The following is a 19012-nucleotide window of genomic DNA, read 5'->3' on the forward strand; positions in this document are numbered from 1 at the left end:
AAAGAGGCCCATGGCCTAAGCCCACGTGTCAAGGAGTATAGCCGTGCGGCTATACTATTTTTATGCCAAAAAGAGTGTAGCCGCACGGCTATACCATTTTTTTGGGTATATATTATTCTTATTCAGTAATACGCGTATAATACCTGAATTTTGTGTGTCCTACTTAATTTTTTTAAAAAAATACGTGTATTAAACATGAGAAATACGTGCGTACGGGTATAATATATTATTAAACGTGAAAGTGCTAAAATCTTTATGCGGGTAATTACTTTGGAAAAGTAAAAAATCAAAAAGGGAAGATAGATACTCGAGCAATGGCATAATAGTGACGGATACGGCTCTTGGAGTATGGAGAAATTGAAAAAAGAAACCCAAACGATTTAACAAAAGACTTAATAAATAGAAATGAATAACTTTGTGTCCATTTTCTTCAGTTCTTTTATATTAAATAACAATTAAAATATAATCACTATGCAAAGTGATTAAAAGAGGGTAAGATATCACTTGATTACGTATAGTAAATTAAAGAAGTAGGCCAAAGAACAAAAGTAAAGAATGCCATTTAATAATTTCAAAATATTAAAAATAAAAAAGATTATAGCCGTGCGGCTATACTATGTGTATCTTTGGAAAAAAGGAGCCTCCCAGCCCCTAGGTTACACGTGTCAGAAGAGCAAAGCCTAAATTTTTAAAAAATATGGGAACACCAGTACAGCCGCGCGGCGATACTCCTTTTTTAATTCAAAAAATAGTATAGCCGCATGGCTATACTATATTCATATATAAAGAACCGCCCGAGGCCTCAGCCCACGTGTCAGAGAGGCCAATGGCCTAATCCCACGTGTCAAAGAGGCCAGACGGCTATACTTTTTTAAAAAAACAAGTATAGCTGCGCGGCTATACTATTTTATGTATATATATAATATACATATAAAAAGACCCGCCCAAGGCCTAAGCCCACGTTTCAGAGAGGCCCATGGCCTGAGCGCGCGTGTCAAAGAGGCCGAACGGCTATACTTTTTTTTAAAAAACATTTTAAAAATAGTATAGCCGAGCGGCTATACTGTTTTATGTATATATATTCTACACTATTTGATGTATATATACAATATACAGAGAGCTTCCATTGAGGGATCCCTCAAATAAGCTTATTTTAGGGACACCCCTTGTAGGCCCCACTCCGGATTGTATTTCACTAATCCAAACCGTCTATTTTGTAGATACTCATTCAAAGATCATCCCTGCAAAAAATCACTTGAATCCGATATCATTTGACCACTCAATTAAGTTATTGAAATTTTAGCATTTTCTTGAAGTACCGTGTTCATTGATTTTGTAAGACACAATTGGCTGTCGAAACGGTTTCCGATTTGTCTAATTTTTTTTTTGAATGATCTATGAATGAAGACCTAAAAAATAGATGGTTTGGATCATTAAGAAAAAAATTGTAGGGTACCCTAAAGGGCGTCCCTCAAATAATTTTATTTGAGGGATCCCTCAATAGAAGGGGACTGATACAATATATATATATATATATATATATAAAGACCCGGCCAAGGCCTAAGCCCACGTGTCAGAGAGGCCCATGGAGTAAGCCCACGTGTCAAAGAGGCCCAACGGCTATACTTTTTTTTAAAAACATTTTTAAAAATAGTATAGCCGTGCGGCTATACTATTTTATGTATTTGTATATATAAAGACCCGCCCAAGGCCTAAGCCCACGGGTCAGAGAGGCCCATGGCTTCAGCCCACGTGTCCAAGAGGCCCAACGGCTATAACTTTTTTAAAAAACAATTTAAAAAATAGTATAGCCGCGCGGCTATACTATTTTATGTATATATACATATATTTGTATTAAATAAGACCGCCCCAAGGCTAAGCCCACGTTCCAAGGAGGCCCATGGCCTAAGCCCACGTGCCAAGGAGTATAGCCGTGCGGCTATACTATTTTTATGCAAAAAAGAGTGTAGCCGCACGGCTATACCTTTTTTTTTGGGTATATATTATTCTTATTCAGTAATACGTGTATAATACGTGAATTTTGTATGTCCTACTTAATTTTTTTTTTAATAATACGTGTATTAAACATGAGAAATACGTGCGTACATGTATAATATATTATTAAACGTGAAAGTGCTAAAATCTTTATGCGGGTAATAACTTTGGAAAAGGAAAAATCTTTATGCGGCTAAAATCTTTATGCGGGTAATTATTATTTAATATAAAAGGATTGAAGAAAAAGAACACAAAGTAATTCATTTCTATTTATTAAGTCTGTTGTGAAATCGTTTGGGTGTCTTTTTTCAATTTCTCCGTACACCCCAAGAGCCCCAAGTCCCAAGGCCCAAGTCTTTGATTAATATAATTATTATTAATGAAAGCCAATTCCAAAGCCCAGGCCATTGGCCCAACTCTCCAATGTTAACCACATTTACTAATTCATCATAGTGCTTTGGTTATAAACACCTTTGTAAGAGTGTGGTTTTTCAATGTGGGATTTTCACAAAGGGCACCTCAAAAGATAGGCCTACAAAAAAATCTATATTTTTTTTGTTGGTGCAATGTGAAAATATATTTGAAGCCCTTCAAAGTCTCCGTGATGCATTCATCGACCCTGATATTATTTGGCTTTTTATAGCTGATGTTTACTATTCTTTGAAGAAGAAAGACATGCCTTCACCCCCAACATCAGACATACCTGAAATCTTACAGATTCCGCCCCCATCCTCATCTCCAAAAGAGTACCTTTATGTGTAGTATTGAGGGCAGAGTTATGGTTTTGATGGTGATTTCCATTCTGTGGAAACTGTTTTCAAGAAACTGCATGCAATCCGTACAAGAAGAAAGGGAATATAATAAGCACTATGCCTTTGCTTACAAATGGTTTGTTTTGCTGATGGGGATGTTGTAAGAAGTGCATTGCTTAAAAGACAATCATCTTGGTTTTTGCCTGAATGGCTGGGTGTCCTTGTGCTTCAAATACCACTCATATTTTTGCTGTTTACCTCCCAGGTCGGCTATAGAAAGCTCCATAGTGGACCCCAGACAAATTTTTGACATTTTCATAAGCTTTATATAATTCCTGAATCTGCAGTCTTCCTAGCAGATAGACTGTTTTCGAATAACCGCAGAAGAAACTCCAACACAGACCATTAAGTTTTGAGTCCGGGCAAAAACACAAAAAGATGCTATGATATATCACAAATATAAATAGAGCATAGGTTCACCAAACTCCATAGAAATCAATTAGAATGTACTGTTAAGACTTCCTGTTTCACTAAGGGGCTAAACTAGCAAATCTTAATTTTTCAACCCCCCGGAGATTTAAACCTTAAGCCTCAGTAATAACCATACTTGGCTCATTTGAAAAGAAAAGAAGGCAAATATTTTTTCCACCACAGACATTTAAATCTTAAACCTTACTTAAAAGACCTCACTTGGCTAAACAAATGAAGGCAAATATATTTTTCCAAGTAATCAAGATGGTAGAGAAATCAAACCCTGAACAGGATTGAGAAGAATATTTAATCGTTGCCTCAGTGAATTCCCACGCTGAGCTCCACTCCTCTTGTTGATAAAAACTAACAAGGGTCTTGCATCTGGTGACAAATCAATCCACTCGTATTTTTGTTTCATCCCTAAAGCCTGACACTCATCCTTCTTATTGCTTGACGAGCTCCTTTTGAAACTAGGCTTAGAATCCAACTTCCTATCTACATCACCATCTTCATCTTGGCGCTGCAAATCCACATTTACAGTACCATTACGGTTTTCCTCAATTTTATAGCCGCACGGCTGTACTGCTTAAATATTATATTTAAATGGTATAGCCGCCGGGCTATACGCTAGGAATATATTCGAATATTTTAAATGTATAGCCACGCGGCCGTAATATCATATTCAAAGAGATCGCGATACCCCTAAAATATTATATTTAAATAGCATAGCCGTCCGGCTATATGCTTTAAATATATTCGAATATTTAAAAAGTATAGCCGCTCGGCTATACGCTTTAAATAAGGACTTCCGATTTTAAAGTGCAGCCAGCTTTCTTCTGTTTCAATTGGAATTGGGAGTTTCTGACGAAATTCGAAGTCTTTGGGCGCTGGTTTTCGTGATTTTGATGTTAATCGCAAACCCATTAATGGGATTTTGAATTTGAAGTGATTGGATTGGTGCTAAGGGCCTTTCATGGGGAGGGTTTCATTTTATTTCGCATGAGCCAGAAAATTATTTCTCATGCATGGATGAACCAAAAGCAGCCTAAGTGGTTAAGCATAGTTACCACTGCATCTGAGTTTGTGTGTTCAAAACCCCTTCCTCCAATATCACCGCCTAAGATTTCCTGACCGTTAATGGAATCAAGTCATGTTTCCTAAGGAAGTGGAAGAATTACTCAGTGATTCTTTCACCCGGTTCGCCGCCTAAGATCTTAACCCAAAACCTCCTTGATAGATAAATAAGAAGTTCCATGTCAACATTTTGAATACATAACAAGAAAAATGCAATTCCACGTATACACAATTGTCTAGTGGTTAGAACAATTTATTTATTTTTGGTTCAATCTCGTTTTGTCTCAGACTAAACTTTGTGTTTCTTCAAGTTTTCGTACAATTTCTTCCATGTATGGCCTTTCCCGTTCACTTGGAGCTGTACATCTAACAGCTATGGACAATACATTTCGAAATTCAGAGGAAACATAAGCCCCATTTAAACGTGGATCCGCCATGCCACTTATACTTGCTCCTTTTAGTATTGCTTCCCTTGCCTGTACGAATTGCAACACATCAATTAGGCTAGCTACATTATTTCATCACTGATAGACTATATTTGGGATTTAGAGCAAACCTCCTCAACCACAGATTTTGATTTCTTTCCTGTCAAAACTTGAAGCAGAACAACCCCGAAATCGAAGACGTCGTTTTTTATGGTTTGTAGCCCTTTTGTTTCATTAGGCTTGCAGTTTGAGAAGTTGGAGTCTAAAATCTTGGCTTCAAGTTTCTCATTCAGAAATATGTTTGATAACTGAGCCATCAGCCAAGCAATGCAAGTGCATGGTCATTGGTTAGTAATAACCTCTCAAACTCAAAAGACTAGAGACCATATCATTTGAATATTAAGTACTAAATCAAATTAAATTACCTTTAAATCTCCATGAACCATTTTAGCCAAGGCATTGGCATGGAGAAAACATAAACCCCGAGCAATGCCAATCGATATCTGCATTCGATGTTCCCATGTCAAGATTAGTGTCTTCCCATTACCTGCTAGAAAATGTGACTGCATAAATGCACATAAATGGCACAAGAGTAGAATCATCAAATTATCAACACAAGAGGCAATCATTTGATTGTAGGTTAAACCTTACCAAGAAGCCAGCCTGCTAGGTTACCATTTACGCAATACTCATAAACAAGACAGTGCTCTCCTGTATCACAATATCCCAAAGTGGTCACCACATTAGGATGCCTTATCTTGGCTTTCCTTATTACCTCTTCGCCGAAATTTTGAACTTTAATGATCCCCTGATTAAGTCTCTTAATTGTTGTTGGCATTCCACTAGGCATTATCCCAACATAGAATTTCCCTGAAAGAATCTGTGTGTTTCAGCTGTAACCCAATTTTGAGTGTTCTGAATTAAATCATATATATATATTGATCAGTCAGCATCATATGGTTCATAATTCATACCAAGTGTTGCCTCTCCAATCAAGTTTGAATCATCAAAATGGTTGGTAGCTTTCAACACTTCATCTTGTGAGAATAGGTAAAGACCAGAGCAGTTAAAGAAACTCCTGGATTCTTCCTCTACCGTCTTCTTGGAGACTAAAACCGCAACAACAAACATATATGAGTCTTTCTTCTTAATTTTCGATCTTCGGAAGAGGCTAATTAAAAGAATGCTCACCAGATAGGATTTCGATATCTTTTTTGCTTGCATATTGCAGTTGCTTCCTGGTTATCTTATAAAGAATTGGAGTTATAATCACCAGTGCTGCCGCCAGGATTACTATGGCAAGAAGCTTCTTGGAACCCAGGATATGAGCTTTTATACATTTGTTATTAGTTGTGTTAGAACTAAATAGGATGACATGCAACTATAGAAACAAAAAGAACAACATTGAAGGTAACCTCTTTTATGCTACCTTTGTTTTGATTCGGTGTAGGGCCTATAGGCCATGGAGACTCTGCAGAAACACAGGAATAAAATTAACAATCTGTGAAACAACATAATTAATGCTTCACATACCAGGATATGGATCATATCTTACTTATTTCATTCCACAAACAAGAAAAAGTTCCGCGAACCAAGTTTGGGGATTGAGCATCTGAGCTAGCAAGACTAACAAGTAGAGCTTCAGCGCACCTGTTACCTGATCTATTTCTTTCTTTTAGAGCTTGCAATGATTGCTTATAAGAAACAACACAATCGAAACATGCTTCATCGCTATGATTACTGCTGGATAAGCCTTTACAATTGGACCGTAAAGCGTTGTACATGTCAACCCCAAGAAGACCAATGACTGAATCAACATTGTTTGAGCACAGGTTTGGTGTTGAAGAAGAGATAAAATCTTGGAGATCACAGTTGTTAATATTGGTTCTGTGGTGAAGGTTTTGGAATATGTTGGTGCAATTCTGAGCTTCAGCAAACTCAAGGAATATGGATCTAGATTGACTAGCTTTTATAGTCATTGCTTGGTATAGAGATTGAAGCGCAGAGCTGCAACATGACTGCATTACTAAAGGTGTGAAAGAACCTTCTGCTAGGTCAAAGCACTGGCTTTGGGCTTCATAAGGGAATCTGGTAAAATCCAATGTGCAAGTACCTGGTGGAAAAACAGAAAAAATAAAAAAAACTAAGTGATATTAAGAAATTGTATATATCCCATGTATCTATGTTGTTATTGGTATTGGTTTTGCATATGCTTACTTGAACTAATCATGTGGGGCTTGCAAAGAAGTGTGAATAAGAATAGGAAAATAAAGGGAGTGGCCATTGTGTTGTGATGTGAGCACTGCTTTGAGGTTTCTGGGCTGAACCTTTTTTGTACCACAGAAACTTGAGGGAAAATGATATTTAGAATCCTCTAGGAATTAATGTGATAAATATGACCCCTCGAATTGATATTTGAAGTATATTGATTATATATCAGCAGAGCATCTCAATGTTATGGCCTAAAAGATGGATAATCCTTTGAGGTGTAGACAAGTACTTTGACTCAGTCTGAGAATTCTTTGAGAATGGCATTTTGTTTCTTGGAAGATCGTGTCCTCAGCCGGCTGGATGGATGGGAGTAAGTTTGTAAAGTGTGGCCGTGTGTGAGCTCATAAATTCATCTTTGAAAGGGTTGAAAGGCTTCAGTCCAAACAAAAAGAATTGAAGAGAGAATGAAAATTTGAAAAGGTTTCTTGACCTTTGACCAATCATGCAAAGAGAAAGATATAATCGATTTGTTACTTTCTTGCCAATATGTAATATATATGTCATCTGATTTTGTTGTTTGTTCTTGTATTCATTTGAAAGAGTCAAATAAAGTAGGGCAAATTTTCATATATGCTCAAATTTTTTATTTTTTATTTTTTTTAATATGAAGATATTTATAAGGAAGTAGTAGTACAACTCTAAATAAACATGAAATAAATCTTAATTACAATATGACTAAATTAACTGATAAGAAATTAAAATTCTAACTAAGTAAAAACTCGCCAACAAAAACATTATAATCTTATAATCTTAATTATGTACTATGTTGCAGTCCAAAATACTATATGACTACAAGAAAGAAACCACTAGCCGGGCCCTATGGGTAGAAGTTTGGGCTTTTGAATCCGTTAAAGGCTTCCTTTCATGACATACATTGTCAACTAAGCCCGAGGCCTGATGTACATAAATAAGAAGGCCCGACATGTAAGTCCATTATCAACAAGTCTAAGAATGATTATTCTGAAATCGTTTCATTAGAAGTAAAAGGTAATCAATATCCTAGCAAAGGCAATGCTCCGAGTCTCCTAGGACATATGAAAGTCGTTTACCATGTTTTCTCCTAGGCCCTAGGGACCTATAGAAGTAAGTTGGATTCGTGAAAGTGTGGATGGATCCGTTCAAATTATGAAAGTGGTGTGGTCTCACTATAACAACAGTTATTCATTCACATCCACAAAATTGTGTGTAGGGTTTGACAAATTTTATGGCCAATTCATGCATTCAACTCAACTTAACATTAGTCCGAGTTTACTCTGTTTTTTGTATAGACTCTGGCCTTGTTTGTGGATTTTGAATTATTACATTGGGTTGGCTTGGATTGGCTTGATTGGAGTCCAATCCTATTCATTTATGTACCAAACAATAGACTAATTTTAATTGAAAGAGTCTCATCCAATTCAGCCCACCAAACAGAATCTCGACGTTTTCACTTAAATTATCATTATTCCTATGAAAACTCAATTCCAAAATCGAATGTAATTTAAAATAATTTTGTTTTGAAGTGTTAGGGTAAACTCAATGGAATTAAATATAACTGTTTCTGTATAGGAAAATAGACCTTTCATATATTTATGTGAACTTTTTTCTTCGTAGTTTTGTTTTGTGCTTACAACTTGACGAGAAGACGAGTGAAAACAATAAGCGGCTATGGTGAGTTGAGAAAATCTATCCACACGAGTGAGGCGGTCGGTGACAAAGTCTAAAAAATTCCAACACAAGGCAAGCGAGCGGCACGAGTAGTTGGTACTTCCTTTTTAAGACTCTCCACCCATAAAAGCCTATCTTTTTGACAATTCATTCAACAATCTCGAAGTTCAAAGCTTTAAAGAGGTTCTGAAGTGGGGGTCCCTGCGAACTGGGATTTCTGCAATTTCTGCTCAAAATGGCTTGCAGACTTGCAGATTCTATGTTCCTCTCCTTGGTAAGCTATGCCATTTGCTCTTCTATATCGTACCCAATTGCTTATTTTTTCTCATTTTGCTCTTCCTTTTTAGATTTGAATGGTGGGTTGTGTTCTTAAATTCTTACTCTCTCTTCTTGGTCTGAGTTGCAGGGCCCCCATCAAAATCCAATTCGAAGCCAAAGAATTGGAACCCATTATTCTTCAGGTGTATTTTTTAGACTGTCATCATTATTTGTGACATATTAATATTATCAATGTGAATGGCAACTTACAATGCTTATTGTGAGGTTCAGGAATCTGCTATTTGAAATGGGACAGCCTTCCCCAAAAGGGCATCAAACGTCAACGGTTTTTAACTCGTAGAAATTGGACGACGGTTGCAAAAGCGGTTGCCATTCCAGTTGCACCATCTTCACCAGACAATGCTGAGTATAGAAAACAATTATCTGAAAGTTATGGTTTCAAACAAATTGGAGAACCACTCCCAGATAATGTTACGCTGAAGCATGTCATTGATACCCTTCCGAAAAAGGTATTGTTTTTCATTCTCAGAGCCATACCGTCAATGCTACTTATTCTTATTGTTTGAATTCGTATCTGATGCTTCTGTTTTTTATTGTTGACAATTCAGCTGGGGATCTGAGTTTGAGTTAATAGTTTGTTCAATTGAGTAAATTTAGTAGGTTGAATTTCATCTGAGAAGCATCATATTGCATTGTGGCAAATCTTTCTATTTTTCCTGGCTGGTATCATTGGAAGCTTCATTCTTTTACCTCTCTTAAACATAAAAATAAAAATTCCTTTTTGAATAGTACCTGGGGAAGATAAAATATAAGCGCAATGTAACTAATAATTCTGGCTTACAATACAGTTGAGAAATGTAAACAATCTCGAATGTAACTACTTTCTTTTTGTTTTTCTATTATAAGGTTTTTGAGATTGATGATGTGAAAGCATGGAAGTCAGTTCTAATATCTGCCACTTCCTATGCATTCGGGCTCTACATGATTTCAAAAGCCCCATGGTATCTACTTCCTCTGGCTTGGGCATGGACAGGGACTGCAGTTACTGGGGTTTGTTCAAAACCCATCTCTTCATCTTATATTGGTTCTAGTAACTTACTTCGCTCTCCTTTTTTCATTTATTGTGGTATATATAAGCCAACTCATTCCTTTTTTTCCCTTCCCAATTGTGAAGTTTTTTGTTATAGGTCATGATTGTGCGCACAAATCATTCTCAAGAAACAAATTAGTAGAAGACATTGTTGGAACACTGGCCTTTTTGCCGTTGATATACCCATACGAACCATGGCGGTTTAAGCATGATCGACATCATGCAAAAACAAACATGTCTGTATGGTTTCCCCGACGCCTATATTTATTTATTTTATGTTAATTAATTTATGTGTTTATTAATGGCTTCATTTTAGCACATCACATGTCTTGAAAACGAGTATATTCTATATTCAATTCATACTCTTCCCAATGGTGCAGCGTGATAAGAAGGGCTGGAAAAAATACAGAAACAGTCATTCTAAAATTAAAGAGCATTAGAATGAACGATCATGTTAGACTTTTAAGTGAAAATAATGTTTGACTTGTGAATGAAAGCCACTAATATTACTGAATGTGGTCTTAGAAAATTTTTTTGTTGATTTTTGAATTATAGGCATACTACTTCCTTGGTTTAATTATATTTCTAATTCATAACTTCTTGGCTTTTCCTTTTTACCTCATCATCTATATAGGTTGATTGAGGATACAGCTTGGCAGCCTATTGCTAAAGAAGAGTTTGATTCATCTCCTCTTTTTCGCCAGGCAATCATGTATGGATATGGCCCATTTCGGCCCTGGATGTCAATAGCTCATTGGTAGGTAACTATAAAAGAAGAATCACTCTCTCTGTTTTGTTTTGTGGCCGTTATATCAACAATGGTGATTTTTATTCATGATTCTTAATGTGTGAATATCCAATAGACATAAATAAATATTACTTGGTATCCAAATAGGTTGCTAGTCCACTTCGATTTGAAGACGTTCAGACCAAGTGAAGTGAAAAGGGTGAAGATAAGTTTGGCTTGTGTTTTTGCGTTTATGGGGATTGGATGGCCATTGATTGTGTTCAAGACTGGGATATTGGGATGGGTAAAGTTTTGGTTGATGCCATTTTTGGGCTATCACTTTTGGGTAATACTACTCCCTGGTCTCCTATGCTTTATTTTGACTGCAGTACTTAACATGTATTGGTGAACATAGCCGACTTGCCTTTGGGAATTCTATAGTTGTAGAGTTTACTGTCAATTCTGTTTTTCAATTTTACATGAATCTGCAGATGAGTACATTCACGATGGTGCACCATACGGCACCTCATATACCATTCAAATCTGCAGATGAGTGGAATGCTGCTCAGGCTCAACTTAATGGAACAGTTCATTGTGATTACCCTCAATGGTACTGTATCTTTGTGCTTTAGCTATCTTCTATATTTTTTTGTATCTTTGTTCTTTGCCATAACTGCTTCACAAGAACCTAGCGCTCTTCTTCTTCTTTAGGGTGTGTGTTTTTATATATTGGAGGCTATTTTCTCAACAGGATTGAGACCCTCTGCCATGATATCAATGTCCATATACCCCACCATATATCTCCCAGGATTCCAAGTTATAACCTACGAGCGGCTCACAAGTCGCTTCAAGAAAACTGGGGAAAGGTAGATATCTTTTACAATGTTGTGATTAGTCTTGAGCTGCAGATGTAAAATCAAAATGTTCAAAAAAGACATAAGAAAAAGGAGTTATTTCATTGGTTTTTTTTTTTCCATGTCATGAACAGTATCTGAACGAGGCTACATGGAATTGGCGTTTGATGAAGACGATACTGACAGTGTGCCACGTTTACGACAAGGAGCAGAATTACGTTGCCTTTGACCAACTTGCCCCTGGAGAGTCTCATCCAATCAAGTTCCTTAAAAAAGTGATGCCTGATTATGCTTGATCAACTTGTGTGCCTTGTGGTGGGGTCACAGTCATTTAGGTCCTTGTCTGTTACACACTTCTTTTTGGGTCAAGATAGGTATGCTATCCCATTTTCTTTTACATGTTGATGTTGTTATTGCTTGTGTTTACACAACCATTTTTCAAAGTTTTTGACTATAAATAGAGGGAATAACTGAGGGAAATTTCCTAGAACTTCACCGTAAAAGATGGTTGATAATCATGCACTAGTAGTCCTCTGGACTTTGAATTGTTCTTGGATGACCGAAACTTCCTTGGTGATGATTCTTCACTCCACTGGAGAAAAACTTATCTATTCTCAACCAATGACATTTCACCACACACATAATAACTTTTCCATATAATTAATTGTGAATAGCAAAACAATGCTATACCCGTATACAAGTTCTTCTTTTACTATAACGTGTAGTTGCACTGAAATTGACGAGATGAGTCAGAACCCACTGAACTCATGAATTAAACTAGATGGCGATAAGGGTAATGTTGGTTGGAATTAGTGTTGATCATTATTAAAAATGGCTGACAATGATTTCTCCTCAGAGGTGCGGTTAAACAATTTGTAAAAATTAAACTTAAACTGATCTGAAACTTAATTGAAGTCGTGTCAGTTACCTTATATCGTAATGAATTAGTTCGAAGACATTAAAATACAGCAACGAGGCACACACAACAAGAAAGTCAAATTGAATTAAGTATTCTATATCCCTACGTAGGGTTCTAGTAAAATGGGATTTCTTCCTACTTCATGTTCGGGCATTTAGAACCAAACTCCTGAGCTGTTTAATTAGATTAATACTTGAAGATTGAGCAGAAACAGAAGACGTCGTGTGTGATAAGCATCATAGAAGTATATGAATTGAAAAAACAAAAGCATACGAACTGGTCAAAGGTTCATAAAATGCAAAGGCTAAAAGGCAAGGTGAAGGGGCCATAGTTGTTTGCTATTGTGGTTGTCACAGATTCAAAGTACTAATCATTTAGAAACGCGAAATGAAAACAAAGGCTGCACCAACCTAACCACTTTGTCCAAAGTTACGCAATTCATAAATCCTGCAAAGAGTTGGCAGTTGGAACTGCTCACATGCCAAAGAGCATCTCTCTCCAAATCTGGAATCTTTGCCAATGGTCTTAAGATGCATGGAAATTTGTGCAGGAGATCAACTTTGGCAAAGCAGAAAAGAAAAAAAGAGAGGGTCTCTGCGCAAAAGCGAAAATCAAAAGAGCGATTCCTTGTTGGCTGTTCAAACATAAAAGATAAACATAATTTGAAAAACAGGACCAGTTCCCATGATTAATGGATGTGCAAAGGTACCAAATTTCTAGTTATAGCAATCGATTTCATTTATATCTCTCCAGGCTTTATAGAAAGGCAAAGCAAACGGTTTCATTCTTATCTGTAGTGAGCCAACCCTGTACAGTACAATCTTTAGAACTCTGTCTGAAGTATCTCTAAATTTCCTAAACCTAGATAGTATTGCTGCAACTCTATCTCCTAGGATCTAAAAAAGACAGGAAAACCATGTATCATGTATGTCAGAAATGAAAGAAAACACAATCTTAAAAAATAACCCAACCATAATCTGAAGCAGAATCATATAATTGGAGGAGGTGGAGTCTCCCATATATCAAACACATTTTCCTCGCTATGAAGTGCAAAAAGCCGATCCCCACCTATCGAAAAATCGCAGATTGAACCTCCATAACTTCGTCGAAGCCTGGACGTTAAAACCCAATCAGGACCACAGAACACTGAAATGGAATCATTCATGGATGAAAAGAGTTGCCCCTCATGCAATGCCAGTTTGGGGTAGCAAGGCTCATCAGGCATTTTTCCCTTCATCAGCCTGCTCCTTGAGCTCCATCTAACACTTCCACCAGAGCTCCTGAGATCAATAAAACCCAAATCCTCATACTCATTTACCACACAAATGGAGTTACTCTCCTCCATTGCTATTGCATCTCTGACCCTCTTCTCATCCACAGTTATAGGAGCTCCAATATCAGACCAAGACCAGACCATTTTCTTCTCCCTCAAGTCCAACAAACTGATGTAACAGTTGTCTTTCCTAGGGAACAAGGTTGCAACTAACAGACAGTTGCTCCCCTGCAACCATTGCAGCTTGTCAGCATCACCAAGTGACCAACCAGATGGTTCATAGAAAAAATCAGTCTGCTTTCCTGTTATTTGGTCCCAAACACCAACGCCATACTCATTGCTCCTACCTTTGCAACTAGAGAATATCTTGTAATCTGACCCAAAACACAAAGCTCCAGCAGTAAAGCTCTTAACTTGATTCTCATGACTAACTTGAAATTTGTACCTGAGCTCCCCATTTGATGAGCTGAACAGCCCCATTCCTCCGTCTCCTCGGCCTAACCGCTCGCAAACGCTGATCACTATGTTCTCCGAATCAACCCAACCAACATCATTGACTCTCTGATAATCAAGATTGATTGGAGGGTGCTCATCTAGCATCCAGTCGTAGACATGGACCATGCAACCATGAGCAACGCAGCAACCACCATCGGGGCCAGCACGAATTGCTGTGCCATCACCCGGAGCTTGGCCTGCTACTGTCTTCGAAAGCCACAACCTGTTGCCATCAAAGGGACCCCATTTGGCTGATCGAACGTGGTCGAGAAGGCCATAATACAAAGCCTCTCTATAAAGAAGCTTTTCAGACATATTGGCTCGGATATGAAGCTCTTGGGTTCTTAGAAGATCAAGGAGGACCGCAAAGCAATCCGGGTTGCGATCAATGAAGTATTCATTGGAATTATCGGATTGCAGATTCCAGTTCTCGTCAAACATCGCTCCAAACATGGAATTACGGCCGGCATTGGCGAGAGTTGTGGCGGTTGTTTCAAAGATTCTGCCTCCAACATTGAACCTCACCCTGTCTTTCTGAATTCCCATGATTGAATTTCAGAATCCCAGATGGGGTTTGGAGCTGGGAGACCAAGGAAAGATATCAGTTTATGTTGAAGAAAATTATGGGATTGTTTGGATAATTTGAAATTTTGATAAAATGAAAAATTAAGGAACAATGATAATGAAGAAACAGAGTTCAGATTTCAGTGTTCAGAGAGAAAGAAAGTAAGCCAAACAATAAATACCCGGTATTTGATCTGAGGGGTTTGAGATAGGATGCGTTCGTTGCAGGAGAGGAAACAGAACACCCTGAAAAACAGGGGAGTTTGATCAAGCTGATGGGAAATTTATCAAACTCTGAGAAATGGAGATCTGGGTATTGAAGAACCGAGGTTCAGAGGGTTGGGTTTTAGAATTTGTAGAATTAGGTGGAAGAGGAATTGATGAATTGGAGCGGTTGGATTTCAAATATTGACTCTTTTCTTTTCTGGCTCTCTCCTGTCTTTCCTACTTTGCTTTGTCCATGTTTCTCTCTCTCTCTCTCTCTCTCTCTCTCTCTCTCTCTCTGCCTTTCTTTGGTTTGCCTTTGGTCCGGACACAGTTGAACTTTTCGTGAATTAAATACTCTGTGGTGGGGTCAACTTTGGCTCTGGGCCATCCTTAGATCTCCACCGCTGGATGGTTATTTGAAATCCAATCATCATCAAAGTTGGGGACTTTTTTTTGGGGCAAATGTTGGGGACATTTATGGTGCAAGAAATTTCCTAGCTGAATTAATAGTCCAAGGCTTTCCATTAAGTCAGCTCCAACCCAAAGAAACCGTGTCTTGTGGGCTGTGTTTTTAAATGTTCTCTTCGTTTTATTTATGTAAATTTGAACAATTCCTCGTCCATCCAAAGGAAAATGACACAGAAATTGAGACTTTTATTTGATGAGAGTGGCTCCCTTCCTATCCGAGCTCTTCCAATCATGTAATTTATTGGTCCGTTCCCATCATATTTATAAATAAATTAAATTCATTTATGATGGAATTTATTTCCCTTTTCTATTATTTTCTTTCTATGATGAATGGTTGGATTTTTAAACTTCCGCTTAAATGAAAGAAATTAAGAGCAATTATCTTGTATCTGAAGTCCTGTGTCGAGACCCTCGGCTGCTAATTTACAAGACCAAACATCAACCAAACCTGCAACTAGAGATTGCGGGTCATAGACGGCACATCATTACACTTTGGTTTGTTTAAACTTTAAAGTAGTGAGATATATTCCACTGGGTGGGTAGCGGTGCGTAATGAGCAGCTTGTGTGTTTCATGTTTGCCATAGCCAACCTTCAAAGGGCAATCCACAGAGGTTTTTACTTTTTTTATATTCTTTTGGGTTATATTGGGTAAGGCAGAGGATAAACTCCAAATGGTGGACCATGCAGCTAACTTCTACTCTACGTCTCCACATTATTACTCATAATATTTGTTCAAAAAAAACAAATTTGCTATTAATAAATAATTTAGCACTCTATCTCAGGACAAGAAATAAAAAGAATAAACTCATCATAAGAGAGTTTGAGTGGATTGTTAATGAGGTTGTGATTTATGATTAATAATCACTGGAGCCATCTTGTCTTGGAGGAGACTTGTATGGAAGAAAACAAAATATCCAACTTTAAGTTGGGTCTTATTATCTTGTCTTGTGAGGACATTATTGGTTTACTTAGACTTAAAGAGACTTCTGATATTATTATTTTTTTCTTATCTTCTTTTGTATATTCCGCTTATCATCATCGCACATCATCTTACTTTTTTGGTGACACAAGTCATGTCACTTTTAGACGCTAGCTAGCTCTACTTCAAATGGCTCTTTCTGCTTGGAGTGAGTTGCGGGCGGGGAAGCTGTTGGTCAGGTCGGCGGAGAAAAAAACAGAGAGAGGGTGGGGATAGGCTAGGGTTTTTTTTTTGTTTTTTAAATGATTGAACAAAAAATTGGATGGAGTATTGAGGATTTAGACAGCAATTGGAAAATTGGTGAAAACGACAAGTTCATTTTCTTAATTTTCTAAAGGAAAATGTCATGGGGTAAATTGATAGTTGCCTACAAGTTCAAAGTGAAAATCAGAAGATTACCCAAAATTATTCCAGTTAAGAAGACAAACCAACAAAATTAAGAAGAATAAGAAGATCTTTTTCTTTTGTTTTGTGGGGTGAGGGTGATTTGATTATTTTAGTACTCTATTTTGTAACTCCAAATGGCGGATTGGATTGGTAGTGAAGCCCTAAGTTTTGTTATCAAGTTTTAAATAGCATAAATAAATATGGGAGTTGATTTCCCGTTCTTCTTTTCTTTATTTACACTCCCTTTTGTTTTTTAAATTATTTAAATTATTTTTTATTTTTTGTTTTTAAATTTTTCCTATTCTACCATTACTCTACATTATTTTGTATTTTTATTTCACTTTTATATTATTTCTTTTTCTTTATACTTAATTTTCCAACTTGCATTCAATTTTTAATATTTTTTCCTTTAATCGAGTAATAAATAATTAACATTGTATATTTGTCTAGGCAAAATTATATGGTCCACCTACTGCAAAAACGTATGCCCCATGAATATATCTTGCAACCATAGGTTTTTTTAGGAAATAAATTTTAATGCAAAAGACAATAAAATACATGGCCACTAATAAACATAAAACAAAGAAAGAGTAACTAAACTGAACAAAATCCTCATATACTCAATACCAAAGCTCAAATTAAATCACAACTTCAACAACATATATAAAAGAGGATTTAATTTAACCAAATTGTATCATTCCGCTTAAACCATCACAACAGGAGTTGTCAAAGTTGTACGACCTCTAGAGCCATTTCCATGGCTTCCAAGACCTCATGGTGGCTTCATCATTGCCCATTACCCTACACAGAAACTGACCCAAAGAAAAAAATAAAACATGATCATAAAGATCATAAACTCTTAGGAAATTTCCCATTCATATATGACAACCCAAAGTTCCACTACTGTCTGGAAAAACGCCTATTAAGCATAATATCTTAGTAAGAAATTAAACGTATCATGCAAAATATATTGAGAATTAAAAGGATTACTAAACTCTGTCATTTCACTTAAATGTCTAAAATCTTATGTTGTTATTTTATGTTAACTTTTCTTAATTTCAGTTATGAAAACTTTAATGTAGGGTAAGGGTAGAATAGGAAAGAGAAAGAACAAAAAATATATATATATTAAAAATTATTAAAAACAAAAAGGAGTGTAAGAGCATTTCCAGGAGAGTTTCCAAATTTTAGCTAAAAACCTATTATAGCAAACCACTTTAAAGGGTGTTTCCTCCAGGAATATTCTCTATTTTGGCTAATCTTAATTTTTTATTTTCTCTTTCTCTTTCTCCCTCTTTCTCTTGCAAATCCAATATATTATAAAATAAAAAGTAGAAACCCAACCCCACTAACCTCCCAAATGTTCCTATCTCTTTCTCCGTCTAACCAAATTCTCTCTCTTCATTGCTAGATGTAGAGAGCCAAAAGTTGGTCTCCAAAATAAAGAGTCAAGTATGGAGTCTGCTATAGGAGAATTTTCCTTATTTTTAGCCAACGTAGATAGAGATGAGAGGATAAAGAGTTTGTTGGAGATGCTCTAAATAAAGAAAATAAGAGTAAGAAAATAAACTCCATAAATATATATATGATTATGAGTATCATTAAATCACAGGGGCATATACCCCCAGAGCATACGTTTATTATCAGATACATGGTTGCATAATTTAAAGTTATGGGCTTATTATCCTTTCATTTATTCGCTTTCTCTATGGTTCTTTACTAGCTCGTACGTGTTAAAATGTTTTTATTTTGTTTTAACTCTTGTTTATATAGAATTATGGATTAAATGTATTTTTGGTCATTGAGTTTTACACAAAAAATTAATTTGGTTATTGAGAATTTTGTTGAACCAAATTGGTAACTGAGAAAAAAAAATTAGCCAAATTAGTCATTGTATTTTTCAAAGTTTACAATTTATACACATTTCATTATCTTTCATTAAGTGCAGTTTTTATTTTTAGTTTTCTAGGAAGCATGTTCAATCTTGTTCGTCTATTATATTTTGGTGCTCTATATTGAAGCCTGACTCAATTAAGTGAAAGCCGGATGGCGACTTCAAATGATAAGGATATGTAATCAAGATGTTAAAGCACCAAAATATATCGATAAGTTGTTGATTTCATTTTAATTTGGT

At 36.5% G+C, this 19012-nt stretch overlaps 3 protein-coding genes across 3 annotated transcripts; 1 reads left to right on the top strand and 2 right to left on the bottom strand.

Annotated features, from left to right (window-relative positions):
* LOC18770536 (PTI1-like tyrosine-protein kinase At3g15890) lies at window positions 3478–6696 on the bottom strand. The gene is made up of 8 exons (XM_020569049.1): window positions 6375–6696; window positions 6147–6188; window positions 5692–5826; window positions 5364–5587; window positions 5143–5280; window positions 4849–5025; window positions 4613–4768; window positions 3478–3738 (listed from the first exon to the last, which is right to left on the bottom strand). The coding sequence occupies exons 1-8, from the start codon at window positions 6694–6696 to the stop codon at window positions 3478–3480; spliced, it is 1455 nt and encodes a 484-aa protein (XP_020424638.1).
* On the top strand, window positions 8644–12150 carry LOC18771470 (omega-6 fatty acid desaturase, chloroplastic). Its single transcript, XM_007203193.2, has 10 exons — window positions 8644–8909; window positions 9042–9096; window positions 9185–9423; window positions 9821–9964; window positions 10089–10240; window positions 10639–10761; window positions 10900–11077; window positions 11223–11341; window positions 11483–11597; window positions 11720–12150. The coding sequence occupies exons 1-10, from the start codon at window positions 8871–8873 to the stop codon at window positions 11879–11881; spliced, it is 1326 nt and encodes a 441-aa protein (XP_007203255.1). The 5' UTR covers window positions 8644–8870; the 3' UTR covers window positions 11882–12150.
* Window positions 13211–15498, bottom strand: LOC18770288 (BTB/POZ domain-containing protein At2g24240). Its single transcript, XM_007204441.2, has 2 exons — window positions 15019–15498; window positions 13211–14852 (listed from the first exon to the last, which is right to left on the bottom strand). Exon 2 carries the CDS (start codon window positions 14816–14818, stop codon window positions 13493–13495), a length of 1326 nt encoding a protein of 441 aa, XP_007204503.1. The 5' UTR covers window positions 14819–14852; window positions 15019–15498; the 3' UTR covers window positions 13211–13492.

This window comes from Prunus persica, chromosome G7 (assembly GCF_000346465.2).
Source record: "Prunus persica cultivar Lovell chromosome G7, Prunus_persica_NCBIv2, whole genome shotgun sequence".
Lineage (NCBI taxonomy): Eukaryota > Viridiplantae > Streptophyta > Magnoliopsida > Rosales > Rosaceae > Prunus > Prunus persica.